At 42.1% G+C, this 14,013-nt stretch overlaps 1 protein-coding gene across 1 annotated transcript in view; it reads left to right on the top strand.

The window, feature by feature from the left end:
• LOC132825320 (bMERB domain-containing protein 1-like) overlaps window positions 1–13,794 on the top strand; it is a 107,941-nt gene extending 94,147 nt beyond the window's left edge. The window contains exons 4-6 of the mRNA XM_060840440.1: window positions 8,793–8,907; window positions 10,837–10,919; window positions 12,403–13,794. Coding sequence (XP_060696423.1) covers window positions 8,793–8,907; window positions 10,837–10,919; window positions 12,403–12,521 — 317 coding nt within the window. The 3' untranslated portion in view covers window positions 12,522–13,794. The remainder of the gene's footprint in view (window positions 1–8,792; window positions 8,908–10,836; window positions 10,920–12,402) is intronic.
• Window positions 13,795–14,013: the final 219 nt, after the last annotated feature.

Genomic DNA, 14,013 nt, shown 5'->3' with positions numbered 1-14,013 from the left:
AGACAGTTAATTGGAATATTACTTTCAATGAAAGGATGTGAAAAATTTGTGAAAAGAAATTTGTAGAAAGAATTTTTCAGGGAAAAATTAGGCTTCCAGGTAGAATAATAAAGGCAGAAACCTAGGAATTATTTAAGAAAAGATGAACGATATAAGGGATGATTGTAGGCCGACCTAGATGAACAAATTTAGATATACTAAATGACCTTCCTTGAATATAAAGATATCACCACTTAAAGGCATGTAGTAATAGGACATAAGACCTAAAACTAGAAGTAGGCTATTCAGCCCATTGTGTCTACTCCACCATTCAGGGCTGATCTGATAATCCTCAACTATGGGCGGCATGGGGGATCAGTGGTTCGCATTGCTGCCTCACAGCACCTGGGACCCGGGTTCGAATCCAGCCTCGGGCGACTGACTGTGTGGAGTTTGCACGTTCTCCCCGTGTCTGCGTGGGTTTCCTCCGGGTGCTCCAGTTTCCTCCCACAGTCCAAAGATGTGCAGGGTTAGGGTTTTGCTAAATTGCCCATAGTGTTAGGTACATCATTCAGAGGAATGGGTGGGTTACTCTTCGGAGGGTCAGTGTGGACTTGCTGGGCCGAAGAGCCTGTTTCCACACTGTAGAGAATCTAATCTAAAAATCTGTAAAAATGCTGCGAACACATTGGAGGGTGGGCAGCATCAGTTGAAAGAGAGACTGGGATAAATAAGTGATAACATTAGGGGACAGTAAGATGTTTTGGCATCAGTTGCTGTTACTCTGCAACTTTAAGAAAAGCTGATTTCCAAACACGGTATTGGACTGAGGTATAAGAAGCTCGTTATGTATTCAGCGTGCTGCAATACTTTATGGAAAACGGAAACATTAATGTCGTAGAAAATATAACTCGGGGAAACCTAAATTTAACAAAATGGCTCTGCAGACTTCCAGGGACATATTAAAAGTTTCCGCTTCAGTGATTTGCTTACTTTAATCAAGCTCAGTGGTGGAAATATTGAGCTGTTTACGCAAAGAAAGGATGAATTCATGTCTAAAAAAAGAATAAAAATAAATTGGTAGGACTTTGATGTTGATGCAATGATTTCACTGTCAAAGGAGAAAGCTATCAGTGAGTTTGACTAAAAGCCGTGTTCCAGCCATGTGGTTTATTTGCTTTATGTTAAATTAAAGGGTCACATTTAAGAGAAATGAGAGGGAATTTCTTCCCTCAGATGATAGTAAATCTGTGGAATTCTTTGTTGCAGAGGACTGAGTCTTTAAATATATTTCAGGCTGAGATAGATTTTTAACCCAGAGGAATAAAGGGTTATGGGGGCGGGGGGGGAGGGGGGAGGGGAGAGGCAGGAAAAAGTTGAGGATTATCAGATCAGCCACAATCTCATTGAGGGGTGGAGCAGATTCGATGGGCTGAATGGCCCACTGTCTTTGATCTTGTCTTTTACTCCCATGTCTTTTGATCTTAATATCAGTGGCGATTATGTTTTCTTCTTGTTATCTGAGGGACACCTAGAGTCACAGAGATGTTCAGCACGGAAACACTTCGGTCCAACTCGTCCATGCTGACCAGATATCCTTAACAATCTGGTCCCATTTGCCAGCACTTGGCCCATATCCTTCTAAACCCTTCCTATTCATATCCCCATCCAGATGCCTTTTAAATGGTGTAATGCTTCTAAACGGGTTATTGTCATTTCCAACCAGATGACTGATTTTGACTGACTAGCTCTTCCCTGTCAGTTCCCAAGTGAAAGTTAGTAAAACTGACTTCAAAAGGAGATTTACGTAGTTTCTTGAGGGAAATGAACTCTTGGGGTGATAGGGACAAAGTGGGGATTGGGACCAACTAGATTGGTCCACAGAAAGCTGGCACAGAGTCAGTGGGCTGAATGGCCTTGCTCTGGATCATAGAGTCACCGATGTACAACACGGAAACTAGACCCTTCAGTCTGACTCCATAAATTTGGCTCCAATAAAAGTAACCTATTCCCAAAAGCTGTTCAAGAATGGCTCTAGTTACAAATATTAAAACAGCATTGAAACAACTGGCATTCAAACAAACAAAACCAGAAACTGCTGGAGAGACTCAGTGGGGTTGTAGGGTCACAGGACCTGAAATATTGACACTTTCTCTCTCCACAGACGCTGCCAGACCTGAGTCTCTTCAATAATTTTTGATTCTGTTTCTGATTTCCAGCATTCTCAGTTCGTTCTTCTAATATAATAAAAATAAAACAGTTTTCTGAGCTTTGTAATTGAAACCATAGATGTGTCTAACAGCGATGATCCCTGCTCAGGGGTTTTGAGTAAGAAGCGACCCTATTTCCCACCCACTAAGTGAAATGTGTTTTCTTTAGGAGTTATTGTCCGTTTGAATTCTCTGTGTCCTGGTGTTTCTTTTTAATCCAAACGATCACCAGGCACTTCCCCCTTGTTTGAAAGGCTAAGAAAGACAATGTTTTTGTTCAGTCCATTTCCTCTGCTAAAAGCACTTCATTATTTCCAAGTTTGATAATCATAGGTGATGTCCTTTATCTCCAATATGTGAAAATTATCATACAGGTGTAAAGCAGAATAGGAGGAGGCTTTCCACATGCCTGACTGGGTGGACTGGTGTTGGTGTCTCTGATGTCCTTGGCTCCTGTTTCCACACTCCACTCTTACGTTTGAAGTTCCCAGTTTCTGTTGTGACCACCAGGGACTGCAGCTGCCCCCTCCCTCTGCCGTGGTTTATACTCTGGCTCTCAGTCTGACTCCTGCTCCTCTCTCACCCTCTGTTCCTGGGACTTAGCCCACAATCTGATCTCCTCTCCTACCTGCTGCCTCTGAGTCCGCACTGAGGACCTGGGCTCCATCTAATGGTGGAGGTTTAGTGTATGTAGATGGGTAACTGTTACCTGAACAGATTAATATCTGTCACTGCACAGGGCCAAGCTGATCTAAAGGTACAGTGTTGTAGATGTATGACTCTTATTGAAATGGCTATAATGTATAGCATTGGACAAGGTTCCCTGACAGTTTCACTGACAATGCAAATTATTTCGGATGAGAATACACATCGCCAAATATTTATGGCTGAGTATTTCAACTCGTACATTGTTTCTCTGAGTCAGACATATCTGAGGAAACTCCAACTGAATCATTGAATTGTCTGGGAAACTCTGATTCACTTAAAGTAGTTTTACTAAAAGTGGTGATTTACCAGAATGCAGCCACAACATTAAATATAAACCAGCAGTTGTTTCTCACTGATGCAGATGTGATAGGCCTTCCTTTATTGCTGTCAAAGTCTGCTGCTGGAACAGCACAGCAGGTCAGGCAGCATCTGAGGAGTAGGGGAGTCAACATTTTGGGCAGAAGCCCTTCAATAAGAATGTGGATGAAGAGCTTATGCCCGAAATGTTGACTCTCCTGCTCCTCGGATGCTGCCTGACCTGCTGTGTTTATCTAACACCACTCTCTCGACTCTGATCTCCAGCATCTGCAGTCCTCACTTTCTCCTTCCCTCTATTGCTGTAAATCTGTATGATTGCAACAACACACCTGCAGGTCTCACTGGTTTCACAAGGAGTCCTTGTCACTAGGAGCTGGCATGGCTGTGTCTCAATTACCTCCAGACGGGGGTCTCGACTCCTAGAAATCCCTTGGGTGGGAGTGAGGATACGGCCGAGTGAATTCGGCTGCCTCTGTCTGACTGAGGGGCCCGTGGAAACTTTGGGACACCTCCTCAGGTTCTCTATCTGACCACAGCCATGTGCAAGCTTGAAGATCTGGAGGCCTTTAACTCTCAAGCCAGAGAGTTGATCAATGGGTTAACAACTGACCAGAAGACAGGGCTTTCTGTTCATCCTCCTGGTTGTTACATTCCCAGATGAATGGACACTACCACAGAAACTTTGAGTTCAGTCAAGGTTCCTTTGACATCTGACCCCATCACTCCCTGGTTCATAGTTCCTTGAAAGTGGAATTGCAGGTAGATAGGATAATGATAAAGGTGTTAGGTATGCTTTCTTTTATTGGTAAGAGAATTGAGTATAGGAGCTGGGAGGTCATGTTGCAGCTATACAGGATGTTGTTTAGGCTCCCATTTGGAATATTGCATGCAATTCTGGTCTCTCTGCTACAGGATGTTGTGAAACTTGAATGGGTTCAGAAAAGATTTACAAGGATGTTGCCAGGGTTGGAAGGTTTGAGCTATAGGGAGAGGCTGAACAGCTGGGGCTGTTTTCCCTGGAGCATCGGAGGCTGAGGGGTGACCTAATGAGGTTTACAAAATTGAGTAGCACGGATGGGACAAATAGACAAGATCTTTTCCCTGGGATGGGGGAGTCTAGAACTAGAGGGCATAGGTTTAGGGTGAGAGGTTTAAAAGGCATCTGAATGGGTATATGAATAGGAAGGGTTTGGAAGGATATGGGCCAAATGCTGGGAAATGGGATTAGATTAATTTAGGATACCTGGTTGGCATGGACGAGTTGGACTGAAGGGTCTGTTTCTGTGCTTTACATCACTATGACTCCACTAGAACCTGAAACCAACTGTGGGAAGCTGCACGCATTTAGAGAATTGTGACAGCAGTCAGAAGAAACCACCTGACAGGGTAACCTCCTGCTTCAGTTATTTCATGCTGCTTTTTGACATTTCTCACGACTAGTATCCCTGCTTCATCGTACCACTTAAGAGGTTACTCTCTGGAGGCTTCACTTTCACACAGAAAAATACTGGAGTGTGCTTCCCAAATGATAGCTATCAGTGTTTCTCAAATGTGTTCTTGAGAAAATTGCCCAGTTAAGGCCTTTTGCTAATGCTGAGGCATTGAAATTAGCTTTAGGACACAATAACTTACTGGCAGCCCCTGTAACGGGACAGTGTCTAACACAATTCACCCATTAGTGCACACGTATGCGATGATTATAATTTTGGAACTGTACAAATACCCACTCCCGAGAAACATTTCACCCCAAATGTTCCTCCGTTATACACACTTAAATTGTAATGAGGTCCTTTTGTGGTCCTGAAGGCGTTGATTTTGATGTATCTGACTCTTTCTTGTAAATCTCTCTCTTGGCCCTGGCGCTTTAGATAATGCCAGCTGAGGACTCCGTTTACTTTAGAGGGAGTCCAAAGTCACATGACCCCAGGTTATAGTCCAATAGGTTTGTTTGAAATCACAAGCTTTCGGAGCACTGCTCCTTCTACACCTGAATAGCACTCCGATGTTGTATGACTTCTGACCTTGTCCATCCCAGTCCAGCAGCCCCTCCACATCGAGTTTCTGAAACACTCAATTGTACATGAATATCTAATCAGAAATCACATCAGGGGAGCGGCTAGCAAGTATTTTAAACAACAAGAGAATCAAAATGAAGTAAATGTAGAGATTTAGAAACAATTCTTTGACATAATGCTGCCTTTTGTTAAGTTGTGTGGGGATTGACCTTCATAAAATGCTCATGTGGGAGCTGTATGCAGCTCCAGGCATAATTCAGTCAGTTTCTATTAGATATATCAAAGCTGACCTGTTCCAGCCCTCTGTTTCTTACAATACATTTCTATTTGTTTCCCAATGTAGGCATGCTGTCTGTTAACCAGTCAGACATGGTAGGGCCAGTGGGAGGTAACAGCAGTCTGGTTCAGCACTGGTGCAATAGGACACAATGATTTCATTGAAGCTTCAGCTACTTCTAGTACAAATACAGATCTTTTATAAATCGTGTTTTAGGGGCAGAGTTCTCAGAAAAGCAGCTTGCTGTGTCTGTATTAGTAGCAGATGAGCAGTTACCCAGGAGTCGATGAGTTGTGTGATACTTTCATCGCAGTGATGCCTTGCACAAATAACATGATTTTATTTAAATTCACTTTACGTCACTGCATTGTATGTTCATTCCTGAAGTGAAAGGAAATGCATTTTCTAAAGGACAGTGGCCCTTTGGAGAATTGCTGTCTGCCTGTCACTGCAGGAAGGGGGAGGTGGTATCCTGGTAATGTCACCGGGTTAGCTCTCCACAAATCCTGGGCTGATGTCCTGGGGATATAGGTGTCCATGGATTCAAATTCCACCAGGACAGATAGTGAAATCTGAATTTAGTGAAAATTCACAATATGCAGCTAATTTAATATATTGTAAGAGAAAATTGTCCAAGTAAAGCCATTTGCTAAGACTATGGCAGTGAAATTGATTTCGAGAGAGAAGACACAATAACTTATTGGCAATGTGTCCTGTGCCTGATTTAGGTTTGAAATTAATGAAGGGGGTGTAATGTGTAATGTGTCACTGCCATATGCTTTGTGCTCAAGCTGTTGCTAAAATTCACTTGCTTCCAGTCAGATAGGTAACTCGATAAGAGATAAGGCATAAGAGCAAAAATAGGCCATTCAGCCCTCGATTCTGCTCCACTATTTAATCATTACTGATAGGTTTTTCAACCCCATTCTCCTGCTTTCTCCCTGTAACTTTTGATCCCCTTGACAATCAAGAATTTACCTATCTCTGTCTCGTATATACTCAATGACCTGGCCACCACAGCTTTCTGTGGCAGTGAATTCCATAAACACCCCACTCTCTGGCTGAAGAAGTCTCTCCTTATCTCCGTTCTAAAAGGTCTTCCTTTTACTCTAAGGCTGTGCCCGCTGATCCGAGTCTCTCCTACTAATGGAGACGTCTTCCCAACACCCACTTTGTCCAGGTCATTCAGTATTCTGTAAGTTTCAATCAGATTCCCTCCTTATCCTTCTAAACTCCATTGAATTATAGATCCAGAGTCCTTAAACATTCCTCATATGTTAAATCTACAACTTGTCAAATCTATAGTTTAATGACTGCAGGAAACGTGTTGCCATTAGCCCCTTCAGTGTGACTTTTGGGCAGTTGTAACCCAACAGGTTTACGGGCAATGTTACTGGTTAAACAAAGCTGTAGGTTCTCACTGTTCAGGTCTTTAAACTGCCCCATTGAAAAGGCAAGGATAAAGCAGGTGGGCTCTTTCCATATGTATACCTGCGGCTAGCCCGGTGACATTACCAGGATACCACCTCCCCCTTCCTGCAGTGACAGGCAGACAGCAATTCTCAAAAGGGCCACTGTCCTTTAGAAAATGCATTTCCTTTCACTTCGGGAATGAACATACAATGCAGTGACGTAAAGTGAATTTAAATAAAATCATGTTATTTGTGCAAGACATCACTGCGATGAAAGTATCACACAACTCATCGACTCCTGAGTAACTGCTCCTCATCTGCTGCCAAACCGCCTGATCTGAGGAGCTGACTGCAATTTAGTCAGCGGTAAACGTAGCGTATTAGGGATAGGGGATGGGTCTGGGTGGGATGTTCTTTGGATGGTCGGTGTGAACTTGTTGGTCCAAATGGCCTGTGTCCACACTAAGGATTCTATGACAGAGGCGTGCAGGGGATGCCTTCCCACCAGCTGACAGGCAGTCAGGTCCCGTTAGAAAGGAGAACGGGCAGAAGCCAAAAGCTGTTTTGCTCTGAAACAAACAAGAACAGAAATTGCTGGAGAAACTCAACAGGTCAGGCAGCATCTGTGGAGAGAGAAAACCGAGTTAATGTTTTGGGTCCAGTGAACCTTTTTGAAAAATGTACATATGTGATTGAGCATTTACCTGGGTGGTAACTCTGACAATTGTGGGCTGTTGAAGAGAGTAAATCACTGCTTCAGCTTTAACCAACAGACGATTGGAATTGCAGTGGAAGTCTGATATAAGGCAGTCAGTATAATGCAGAATCATTTATGGTGTGGAGGTCTTGAGTCTTCCAGAAAAGAGATCCTGGTCAAGGTCAATGAAGGATCCCCTGTTTCAACATTTCATCGAAGCTTTTCATTTTGCACTCATCACGGCACTTTGCAAGAATACCAAAATAAAGGCAAACACCATTTTTTACAATATGAGAAGGGTGATGGTTGTTTTTCAAATGTTGCTCCTCTACTGGGTATTTCTTGCGAATTGCCCTGATTGGTGCAAGATGAAAGCCTTCAGTTGAATGAGTTTCTTTTTATCTTTCAGCATAATTCAGGTTCAGTACAACCAAACAATTATAGAGTCAGAGATGTACAGCACAGAAACAGGTCCTTTAGTCCAACTTGTCCATGCTGACCAGTTTCCTAAACTGATCTAGTCCCATTTGCCACCATATGGTCCATATCCCTCTAAACGCTTTCTATTCATGTACCCATCTAGATGCCTTTTAAGTGTTGCAATTGTACCAGCCTCCACCACTTCCTCTGGCGGCTCATTCTACACACGTTCCATCCTCTGTGTGGAAAAAGTTGCCTCCTAGGTCCCTTTTATATCTTTCCCCTCTCACCTTAAACCTACACCCTCTAGTTCTGGACTCACCCACTCCAGGGAAAAGAACTTGTCTATTCACTTTATCCATGCTTCCAATAATTTTGTAAACCTCTATAAGGTCACTCCTCAGTCGAGGGAAAGAAAATAGCCCAGCCAATTCAGCCTCTACCTGTAGCTCAAACCCTCCAACCTTGGCATTGTCCTTGTAAATCTTTTCTGAACCCTTTCAAGTCTCAACCTCCTTCCTATAGGAGGGAGACCAGAATTACATGCAGTATTCCAATAGTGGCCTAACCAATGTCCTGTATAGCCACAACATGAGCCTTGTTCAGCTCACACGTGGTCCAGCTGTAACCTGTTCCCATTGGAGAAGCTTACCGCTGAGTGTCATATCAGGCCTCCCTCATGGTAAATTGAAGCCATTGTTAAAGTATAGGATTGAAATGGTCTTAACTTCATTTTGCAAACAATGTTTATTACAGAAAAGGAAAAAGACCCAGAAAACAAGCAAAAAGAGGATGCACTAATCTACAAAATCCAGAAGTTAGTGGAAAAAAGGGACTTTCTGGTGGAAGATGCAGAGGTGGAGAGATTAAGGTAAAAAGGTGGATGATTACACAGTACATTGTTTATTTGTGATAAAAACAAAAAGTGCTGGAGATCACAGTGGGTCAGGCAGCGTCCACGGAGAGAGAGTAAACTAATGTTTTGAGTCTAGATGACTCTTTGCCAGTTTATTTGTGATCTGTTTTCTATCTTCCTTGCTTTTGTCCTCTCTCTTGTCAAGAAGACAGATTCTGAAGTATTAATGCAGAGTGATAGAGTTTCATTTCTTTGCAATGATATAGATGATGTGCTGCATTTCAACAGTTTAAGAATATTGATTAATGGAACCTGTGATGAGCTTCTTTCTCATACAGCTGGCATTTGTAACTTAGGTGGGACAGCAGCATTAATCGAAATGCAAATACTGAAACATCTTTGCAGTATGAAGCCTATTCACCTGTTGACTTGACAGACCAGATTATTATTGACTGGAGCTTTATGGTTTTCAATTTTATTCATCAAATATCAACATATTTGTAAGGGCAGCATGGTGGCTCAGTGGTTGGTATCGATGCCTTACGATGCCAGGGATCCTGGTTCGATTCCATCCTCTGGTAACCGTCTATGTGGAGTTTGCATATTCTCCCTGTGTCTGCATGGATTTCCTCCCACAATCCAAAGCTGTGCAGGTGAATTGGCCATCAGATATTGCCTTGTAGTGACCAGGGATGTATAGGTTAGGAAGGATTGGCTATGCTAAGTTGCCCCATAGTATCCAGAGGTGTGCAGGCTAGATGAGATAGCTACGGGAAATGCAGAGTTATAGGGATAAGGGGTGGGTCAGGGTGAGATGCTCTTCGGAGTTTCAACATGGACTTAATGGGCCAAATGGCCTGCTTCCACACTGCTGGGATTCTGTGAAATGTGTGTAACTTCTGAAAAATGCTGATTTGAATATTTTTGATCAAAACAAATAATTGCATTTAATTTGGATGTGGTCCAGTAATTCACATTAGGTCAATGCGGTTTATTACAAGAACTGAGCATTTGATCTGATCTTCAGCTGTGCTGCTTCTCCAGCATTTAGGCAAATTCCCAGGCACAGGCAGCGAGGACTGACTTCATGAATGGCCTGTGAGGCTGAGCCCAATAAAAGTAAAGTAGGATAACAATCTAAACAATATGACAGTGGGATTTAGCCATTCTGCTGCACTTCTCAATCCTGGGAAAAAAATGTAACGCATTCAACCTTAAAACAACTCAGCAACTATCATTAAACAAAAGTCTCCAACATGAGAGTTATATAAACACAATTATGGCCCACCTGTCACATGTTATATTTATACTGTGTGGTAAATAACAAAGATATTGCAGTTACTATGCTCTGTGTACTGCAAAAAATGGAAGGAGTAGGGGAAAAATTTATTATTCTCAAGTAATTTATAATCAAGTCTTTAGAAGCTGAAACCTAATATTTAGTGTGCATCATCCACAAGATGCACTGCAGAAATTCACCAAAGATCCTCAGACAGCACCTTCTAAACCTATGATCACTTCCATCTAGAAGGACAAGGGCAGCAGATACATGGGAACATCATCCCCTGCAAGGTCATCTCCCCAACCACTCACCATCCTGACCTGGAAATATATCACTGTTCCTTCACTGTTGTTGGTTCACAATCCTGGAATTCCCTCCCTAAAGGAATTGTGGGTCTACCTACAGCCAATGGAGTGGTTCAAGAAGGCAGCTCACTATCTCCTTCTCAAGGACAACCAGGGATGGGCAATAAATGCTGGCCTAGCCAGTGATGCCCATGTCCCAGGAGTGAATTTAAAAAACAAACAGGGAAGCAGAAAACCTTATTCCATCCACTGTCACTGACATTCCGCAGCTGAATAAACAGAAATTCATCACAGAAACAACTAAAAATCATCTAGTCTTTAGTGAGAAGGATAACAAGATTGACTTGTTTTCTGCAGGGAAAGGGAAGAGGACAAAGAAATGGAAGAGTTTCTCCAATCGAAGTTACGGCCACTGAAAAATCTACCTAAAACACCTTTGGGTAGGTCATAACAAGTGCTATATTTGAACTAATCGGAGCGAGGAACATCTGGTCATTTGTATCAATAGAGAATAGGTACTGAAGACACTTAAAGGAGCAAAAGTCACAATGTCAGCAGGTCCCAAACCGAGATGCTGGGGTTTGAAATGATGTAGCTGCAGAGACTGTGGATGCACCAGTTATAATCTCCTTAAATTCTCAAGATTCTGGAATGTTCCCAGTGGATTGGAAGTTAGCAAGTGTAGCAATGTGTTTCTACAAAGGTGGTGGGGGTGGGGGAAGAGAGAAAACTGGGAACTACACTTCAGTCACCCTGACATTGGACCCTGGGGAAGTGCTGGAGTATATTAGAAATTCCTACAAAGCACTTCAAAAATATTAATTATATGATCAGATAAAGTAAACAAAATGGAGATTATAACAAAAACATGAGTTGCTGGAAAAGCTCAGCAGGCCTGGCAGTATCTGATTTCTCTCCATAGATGTTGCCAGGCCTGCCGAGTTTTTCCAGCAACTTCTGCTTTGTTTCTGGATGTACAGCATCCACAGTTCCTCTTCTGGTTTTCAAAAGGGAAATCGTTTGACAAATTGATTAGCTTTTTGGAGGATGGAGCTAGTACGGTGGATAAACACTGAGGATTTCCAAAAAAAACTCTTCTCTAAGGTGCCACAATAAACATTAATAAGCACGATAGGGCTAATGGAATTGGCGTTAATGTATTCACATGGATACAGAATTTGGCTAATGAACTGGAAGCTGAGGCAGTGAGGGTATTCTCGGGTTGATAGAGTGTGACTAGCAAAGTTCTGCACAAATGGATAAGACGGCAATTTCTCCATTAGAAGGGGTGTCAGTAATGGGGGATTGATATGCGGTCAGAAGTTTAAAATAACTGCACAGAGGCCAGTGTCCTGTCACCAAGACCTTACTCTTTACACATGTACAGTACATGGGCTCTGAGCAGCCAGCTCAAAGCCAAAAACTGAGACTGACTCTCCTGCTGATCTGTCAGCCAGGAGTCCCTGATTGACCCAGGGTAACGGCCCCAATCTGGGATCTCCTAGTCGATGAGCTCCAACTGGGCCTGGTTCCAATCACTGTCAGTAAAAGGCCTAGAGGAGAGTTGAGAATTTCTTTCTCCCAGAGGGTGGTGAGAGACTGCCTGAAAGGGTGATTGAGTCAGAAGCTCTCATCACGTCAGAGCAGAATTTAATATTCACTTGTAGCCTCTAGGTCTATGGACCAAAGGTTGGAAGATGGGATTAGTGTGGGCAGATGTTTCAATGGGCTAAATGGCCTTGTGTATTGTAAATGTTTGTGAATCTCTGATCCAATGTGTGAGCTTTCTGCATGATTCCCACCAAAACTGTTGCAGGAATGTGATGAATTTGGATTTTGGCGCATATGTTATTGTGCACTCTACACAATTGCATACCTGAAGTAACATGCCACTGATCAGATATCGTCACTTCATTGTTACAGAGTCTCCAAGGGGGAAGCCTGTGGTTCCTGAACCCCCAGTGATCAAACCGTCCATTACCAAAGTAGGGATGGCATTGATAAGAGATTGCTGTGGAACTACACAGTGCAGTGTCATGTAGTTTTCACCAACCAAGTTTGACTCTTAACTGTAAAGAGTGTTTGTGGAAGAGAACAGTACCCAAGATGGATGAAAAGCACCAGAATGGTAATCATGCTCAACCAGACTATGACCTACCATATTCAGAGTCATGATAAAACACTGCTTCTGTTGAAGTGAGTCTGTCCTTCATGCATGGATCACAAACTCCGCATGCTGAGAGGAAAATGCATCCCGTTTCCACTCGTACAAATGGAGAATTTTATACCTGGCACGTGTGATATTGCCGTAGCTTTAGGAAATTGTTCCAGAGGACATGAAAGAACAGAGCATACCATTTTCAAAATGTCCTAATTACACTTGTAAGGGTTGTTAAGTGTTTCCTACAAGAAAGCTTTCCTAGAGTTAACTGTTCTGATACTCCAACATTGACAGGGCATTTCAACTGAGGCTTCATAAACAATTGCAGCATTTTCCTGTTCAAGAGAACTGGCAGGTAACAAGCATCACAAATTTAAACTCGACAACTTAGCAGGAATTTCTGTTGTGTAGAAAGATTGTACAGACTTAAAATATTGAAATTTATGTATGTTTGTCCTGTATTTAAAGTACATTTGAATGCTGTGTTGCAAATAAATGTTCCCTTATTGACGAATATGTCGCTCTTACTGTGGTACTATCAAAGTAAACCAAGGTTTGTCAGTAATAGTGTGGAACAGAGATGATGGTAGAATCTAGTCAGTTATTTCAGACACTAATGGCACCTCCGTAAAGTTCAAAGGGATGAAATTCAACTTTGGAAAGATTGAATTATTGTCACTTGTGGGTCAGTAGACTATTTTACACCCAGCCAAAGCTGAATTTCAGTCCAGGCCTCCAAAGCCCATAAATATTCTTAATATTCTTATTTATTAACTTTGTGCATATATGCTGTTCCATTCATTTTTGTCTGTTAGGCACTCTTTTTTCCACACTGAATGACTCTTAGAATATCAAATGGAAACTAACCCAGTGATGCAAGTTGTCAGAACATGGTCTAAGCTCAGTAAGAGCTGATGAACACCCGGTTAGTTAATGCTGAAATGAATCCCTGTAGGAGTTAAAAGCATAGTTGTATGCATCCATAGAACATGAACCAGAAAGTAAACCTTTGTCTTCTGACTCATTGTAGTCTATATTTACGATCCTGTTCAATAACATACTTTGGCCTCATTTAATGTCAAATCTTAACCATTTGGCAGCTCTATTTTAATTAAATGTGTAATTATTGAAATGTTGCTAATTAAACAATTGTATGTTTAGGTCTTGAACACAATAAAGTCAATTCTTCAGATTAAATGTTTCTTTTTTTTTTACAGTAGCATCTGCAGTTTTCACTTCAGATGCAGTGTAGGATTTTTATGTAAGAATTGGTAGAAGTCGATGTTGAAACCCTTAGAAAAGGAGTGACCTTATTGAAAACTAACTATTGAGCAACTAGTGGTTGATTTGAATGTTTTAATTGCAAGTCTCAA

Source organism: Hemiscyllium ocellatum, chromosome 20 (assembly GCF_020745735.1).
Source record: "Hemiscyllium ocellatum isolate sHemOce1 chromosome 20, sHemOce1.pat.X.cur, whole genome shotgun sequence".
Classification (NCBI taxonomy): Eukaryota; Metazoa; Chordata; class Chondrichthyes; order Orectolobiformes; family Hemiscylliidae; genus Hemiscyllium; species Hemiscyllium ocellatum.
The sequence above is the reverse complement of the archived record's forward strand: the minus strand, read 5'-3'. Positions and strand labels throughout refer to the sequence as shown.